This window comes from Ictalurus furcatus, chromosome 12, assembly GCF_023375685.1.
Source record: "Ictalurus furcatus strain D&B chromosome 12, Billie_1.0, whole genome shotgun sequence".
Taxonomy (NCBI): domain Eukaryota; kingdom Metazoa; phylum Chordata; class Actinopteri; order Siluriformes; family Ictaluridae; genus Ictalurus; species Ictalurus furcatus.
The window spans coordinates 18,956,742-18,962,741 of NC_071266.1; the positions used below are offsets into that span (position 1 = coordinate 18,956,742).

At 42.0% G+C, this 6,000-nt stretch overlaps 1 protein-coding gene across 1 annotated transcript in view; it reads left to right on the forward strand.

Annotated features, from left to right (window-relative positions):
* The window catches only part of LOC128615839 (retinoic acid receptor beta), a 68,681-nt gene extending 65,118 nt beyond the window's left edge, over window positions 1–3,563 (forward strand). Inside the window, exons 7-8 of the mRNA XM_053638181.1 lie at window positions 589–747; window positions 841–3,563. Coding sequence (XP_053494156.1) covers window positions 589–747; window positions 841–1,046 — 365 coding nt within the window. The 3' untranslated portion in view covers window positions 1,047–3,563. The remainder of the gene's footprint in view (window positions 1–588; window positions 748–840) is intronic.
* Window positions 3,564–6,000: the final 2,437 nt, after the last annotated feature.

Below are 6,000 nucleotides of genomic sequence, written 5' to 3' on the forward strand. Positions count from 1 at the left end.
CAGTGTACTGAAAAAAGGAAGGCATGGAAAGGAAGGAAACTGTTCATAATCCAGAACATACCGCTTTATATATGAAACATGATGGAGGAGGTTTCATGGCATTAGCATTAGTGTGTTTGGCTGCCAGTAAAACTGACACAACGCTTTCTCTTCCTGTTATCTGGACTGCAGGAATAAAGAAGCATGTTAGCGGATCAGCGGATGCTGTTTTATTTTGCAGCAAGACAGTAAGCCAGAGCACGCTGATAAGCAGCAAAGCTTTTCATGGCTAAAGTTTGAACGTTCTTGACTGGATAATTCTTCCAGCTTTCATGCATATTATTGCACCAGGACTGAAGGTAAAACAAGCAGGAACTACAGTGTAAATGTCTGCAGAGAACCATTAGGAATCCATCACATGATGATGTTGGCACTGATTGCATGGAAGTACTAAACTTTCTCATGATGATTAAGATTCGAACAAATTGTCTAGTTACATGTATACAGAGGTTGCGATTGATTTGTGTTTAATGTCCCAACGGATGTACTCTGACACCTGTCAGTGCCCGGTGCTTTCTTAACCCTGTTACTTTGTGCACACCTGAACAGATCGTCAGGATCTGGAGGAGCCGTCCAAGGTGGACCAGCTCCAGGAGCCTCTTCTGGAAGCGCTGAAGATCTACGTGAGAAAGCGCAGGCCCAGCAAGCCCCACATGTTCCCCAAGACCCTTATGAAGATCACGGATCTCCGCAGCATCAGCGCCAAAGGTAACAGCGCGTTAAGCAACCTGGACCAAGATGACTTAGTGAACGAGTGAAGACGTTAACGTAGCTTTCTCTCTCTTGCTTATTTGTCTCCAGGTGCCGAGCGTGTCATCTCTCTAAAGATGGAGATCCCTGGTTCCATGCCTCCTCTCATTCAGGAGATGCTGGAGAACTCTGAGGGCCAGGATGGACAGAGCTCTTTGGAAAAGAGCAGCGCGGAAGAAAACAGCAGCTCCGTCGATCTGAAGTCTGCCACGTCGCCCTCTCCAGAACCCACTTCCTCTTCGAGCGAGGAACCGTAGAAGCGGAGTAGCGAGAACCTCGTGTCTCTTTTATTGTGCAGACGACAAGACATCAGTGCTACCTTATCCGCGGTGTAAAATAACAATTTCTTTTTTTAAAAGAATTCATCCCACCTTTCTTCACGTACGACTACAAGAACACTAGAAACAAGCACGGTCGTCACGGATGAAAATGTGCTTTGCATTGCGCTTAAAAACAATCGAGCATTCGTACCATGGAACGTCCGACACGCACAGCCTGCAGCGCACTCCAGCGCGTTACTGAATGCCTAACACAGAGGTGAAACTCCTCAGGTCTGCTGTGTATATTTTTGCTAAACCTGCATGACAAGAATCTTCGTTCGCCCTCAGCTCCCTCTCTCTCTCTCTCTCTCTCTCTCTCTCTCTAAATGTCTTTCTGCCATCGTTCATGTCGGCGTGCATTGTACATACCATCGTATGAATAGCCCTCTGTATGATACACTTTGTGCTGCTTCTTTTTTTTTTTTTTACAGTCTTAATATTATCGTTTGAGGCGAAACATTAAGTTTAAAGACGAACAGCTGACCTTTGACCATTAGAGGGCACTATAAAGAGCAGCTCGAGCTCAGAATGGACATTCCCAAACTGGACTTTTGGGGACCTTCAGCTCAGTAGTCACTCTAATGGACAATAAACTCAGCTGTGCATCTTTAAACGAGGCTCTTCATATAAATTCCTTTCAAATACAGCTATATAGAATGTTCTGGCATAAAGACAATATGGCAGTCAAATATTTTCTATATTGGTGTATTTAACCCTGTTTTGTTTCTGTATCTTCGTTTGTTTCATACCAGGAAAACACACACACACACACACACACACACACACACACACACACACACACACACACACACACACTCAGTCTATAACTAGCTAATGACTAACTGTCATTACCTTTCATTAGTAATAGAGGAAGTCCATAAGAACAGCATTTCGGCTCCAAACCTGAGTGTAAGTACAAGTTGATTTACTCTCTGTATTTCTGATGTGATTTGCAGGTCTTATTGAATTGATATTCATGCATTCACCGTCATGAACACTTTATCCGTGTCATGGTGGCGGTGAAGCCGGTGTCTATCCCAGGAACACGGGAATGAGGCGGGAGTACAGCCTGAACGGGACACCGGAGCACCATGCTTACACATTCACACCTAGGGGCATTGTAGCGTAGCTAATCCGCCCACTAGCATGTTTTTTAGGAGGTTGGAGAAAACTGGAGTATCCAGATGAAACCCTCACAGACACAGGGAGAACACGCACAACTTTACAACCTGAGCTCAGGATCAAAATCGGGGATTTGGGAAGGAAATAAATAAAAGTAGCAAATAAAAGTGTCGATGTGGAATTTACACCTGAACAGTGCAGTTCGCAAAATGCAGTTCTGACTCTAAAAAAAAAAAAAAAAAAAAAAAAAGTTCACTCTTTTATTCCAGTTAAATTTTTTTTTTTTTTTAAACCTCTTAAGGAAATGATTTTTCTCACATGATGCATGATTCTGAAATGACAGTGGCACTTCAAATCGACTTCCAACTTCAAACTAGCTCCTGAAGCATGTATATGAAACTGTAAATGTATAAGACAGAGAAACTATGAGCGCAGCTTCTGATCCTTTGGGGAATCTGGAAGCTTGGTCAGGTGGTAAAGGTCAGGTGGTAAAGGTCAGGTGGTAAAGGTCACTCCATTTTTCACTTGCACCGACTTTAATCAACTTTACATTACAGTGTTAAAGGGTTGGGGTTGTTTTTTCCCCCAATCGCAGGACGCCTGTTCGTTCTCTCTCTCTCTCGTTCGCCTCTCTGCTCTCACACACAGGAAAAGTGCATTAGTGGAGTTCTTTTATTCACAGCTCATGAATGTTTTTTTTCCTCCTCATGCCTCAGAAGCTTCGGCTCCACGCAGCAAAACTAAACAAATCTACATCTTTAAAGAACTGGGTTTATTCTTGCATTTACTGATGGTGACGGTGATGATGATGATGGTGATGGTCAGTATGAAGGCAACATCTGATGTTGTGGAAGTGTCCCAGGTTCTGGTAAGGTGGTAGGTTTATTCAGCTTGTGGCCTTTCAGATCATCACGACTGAATGTTATGTTTTGGTTGTAACACTGAATGTATTATACACGCTGTACCAAGCGCAGACAGAGAGGGTTGTGTGTTCCTTCAGCTCTGAGTAATCTGACGATCTGTAAGTTCTGTTGCGACTCAACTACATGGAACTACATTCAGAAACAAAACCTCCAAAAACTCCAGTCAATGCTCACAGTTCACTTGCACTGCTCTTTTCTCTCTCTCTCTCTCTCTCTCTCTCTCTGTCACTCTCTTTTTCTGTCCCTCTCTTTCTGTCTCTGTTTCTCTCTCTCTCTCTCTCTTTCTGTCTCTCTCTTTCTGTCTCTGTTTCTCTCTCTCTCTCTCTCTTTCTGTCTCTGTCTCTCTCTCTCTCTTTCTGTCTCTCTCTTTCTGTCTCTGTCTCTCTCTTTCTGTCTCTCTCTTTCTCTTTCTGTCTCTGTCTCTCTCTCTTTCTGTCTCTCTCTGTCTTTCTCTTTCTGTCTCTCTTTCTGTCTCTCTCTCTTTCTGTCTCTGTCTCTCTCTCTCTCTCTCTTTCTGTCTCTGTCTCTCTTTCTGTCTCTCTCTCTTTCTGTCTCTGTCTCTCTCTTTCTGTCTCTCTCTGTCTTTCTCTCTCTGTCTCTGTCTCTCTTTCTGTCTCTCTCTCTCTTTCTGTCTCTGTCTCTCTCTTTCTGTCTCTCTCTGTCTTTCTCTCTCTGTCTCTGTCTCTCTCTCTCTTTCTGTCTCTGTCTCTCTCTCTTTCTGTCTCTCTCTTTCTGTCTCTGTCTCTCTCTCTTTCTGTCTCTCTCTTTCTGTCACTGTCTCTCTCTCTTTCTGTCTCTCTCTTTCTGTCTATGTCTCTCTCTTTTTGTCTCTCTCTCTCATCTCTCTCTCCTTCTCCGTCTCTTTCTTTCTCTGTATCTCTCTCTTTCTGTCTCTCTCTTTTTGTCTCTCTCTCTCTTGTCTCTCTCCTTCTCCGTCTCTTTCTTTCTCTGTATCTCTCTCTTTCTGTCTCTCTCTCTCTCTCTCTTCAGAACAAATTTATCTTCAACACGTACAGTTTTCAAGTAAAGTGTCGAGGCACGCTCACGTTTTTCTCTAAGCTCGAGCAGCTGGACTGAACAGAGTCTTCAATGGACTGATCCTGTTACAGTTGAGGAAAAGTTTAAGGAAGAAAAAAACATACAAACCCTACCCTAAAAAGAAATGTGAAGTGAAGTTCTGCTGAATTTCACACCGTCCTATTGCGCAGCGCATCATTTCGGGGTCAAAGAAATATCACGTGTACATGTCACGTACGCCTGACCCCCCATTCCCCACGGTCATGTTCTAGGAATGTTTTGCTTGACTAAATGAACCCTGCAGGACTTGTGGATCGGAGCAGCACGACTGGAAGACTTGAACGATAAACCTGTTCAGCTTCTGACTCGGTCAGGCCTCCACAGAAGCAGCACCTTTACCAGAACCTTTACTGGTTTTTGTTCATTTTCTTTCTCTTTTTTTTTTGCTGGTCCATGCCCTGTTTGTACATTAACAACGCTTTGTATGTTGATATGCTGTTTACCATGAACTCTCGTGGTGAAATAATGAAAATATATTTATTTTAAAATAAAGATGTGCGGAGATATTTGGACAACGTGGGTGTTGGTGGGGGTTTTTGTTTGTAAGGAATAAAACATGATGTGGTGTGCTGTTATAGGGAAATAATAAACACCAGGGCGGTGTGAGGCCTGACGTGAAAATCAGCTCGGGACCGTTATCACTCCGAAGCCGATTTTCTAATAACAGCACTTCCTCACATGTTTATTCCGCTACCACAGCAATTTGCCAACGGTTATGTTATTTATTAATTAATGAACCGCATGTCATAATTCTGATCTCTTTATAGTTACGTTTAATAATTGACGTGACAACTTTTATCCCCTCACTCGTTAAGTTAATAACACACACACACACACACACACACAAAAAGAGCGAAAGCCGCAAAACCTTCCATCCGGATGTCTTTACATAAAGCTACAGCTCTACCTCTGACTGTTACGGGAGGCTCCTTCCATAAATGCTCCATTATATCAATGATCAGATATTGTTCTTAATTAAATAACAGTACGGTTATTGGAGCATACAAGTCCATACAAGTCCCTGTGAATATCCTGTTGCTATAGAAACGATAACGTATCAGAAAGAGCGCATTAATAAAAACCTGTGACTTAGCTTCTGTCAGAGCTGCTGTTAGAGGAAATTCATCAACACCTAATGATAGATATATTAACCCTTTACTGCATAAATTATTACGTAAAAAAAAAAAAACTTTCATGGATTTTTATTACTTGAATAAGTTCAAAATGTCTGACATTACAACAGTTTTTCTTACTTTGAATGTGAAAACAATGTAAATAGACTACTAGAGAAGCCTGGTGTCTTTTTTGCTCTGTAGGCCTGTTTCAGTTCAGTTCATGAATGCACACACCACAGTTCCAGTATCGCTTGTTCTTGCCATATGGCAACAATTATATTTTACAGAAAACTCAAAATATATCGACTTTTCTAAACGACAAAAAAATAAATGTTAACCCCTCTCGATAGTGCTGCATTAGTCACATTTTGAGAGCCCTCATGCCATGTGATTGCAGAATAGGACGTGCAAAACAGCACTTCCTGGTCATGTGACATGGCTTTTTTTTTTATTATATCAAAGATAAAGCCTCCTTTTTCCAGTTAGATAGGAAAATACTAGTTATGTATTATTGCCTATCAAAAAATTGGAGATAAATGATTTGTTGCCATAAGGCAACACCACGCAGTCAAGAGTTAAGTAGATTTTCACAAATGATCATAGGTCTCCATAAGAGCTGAAGCCAACGTTAAAAAAACAAAAGAAACCCACCGA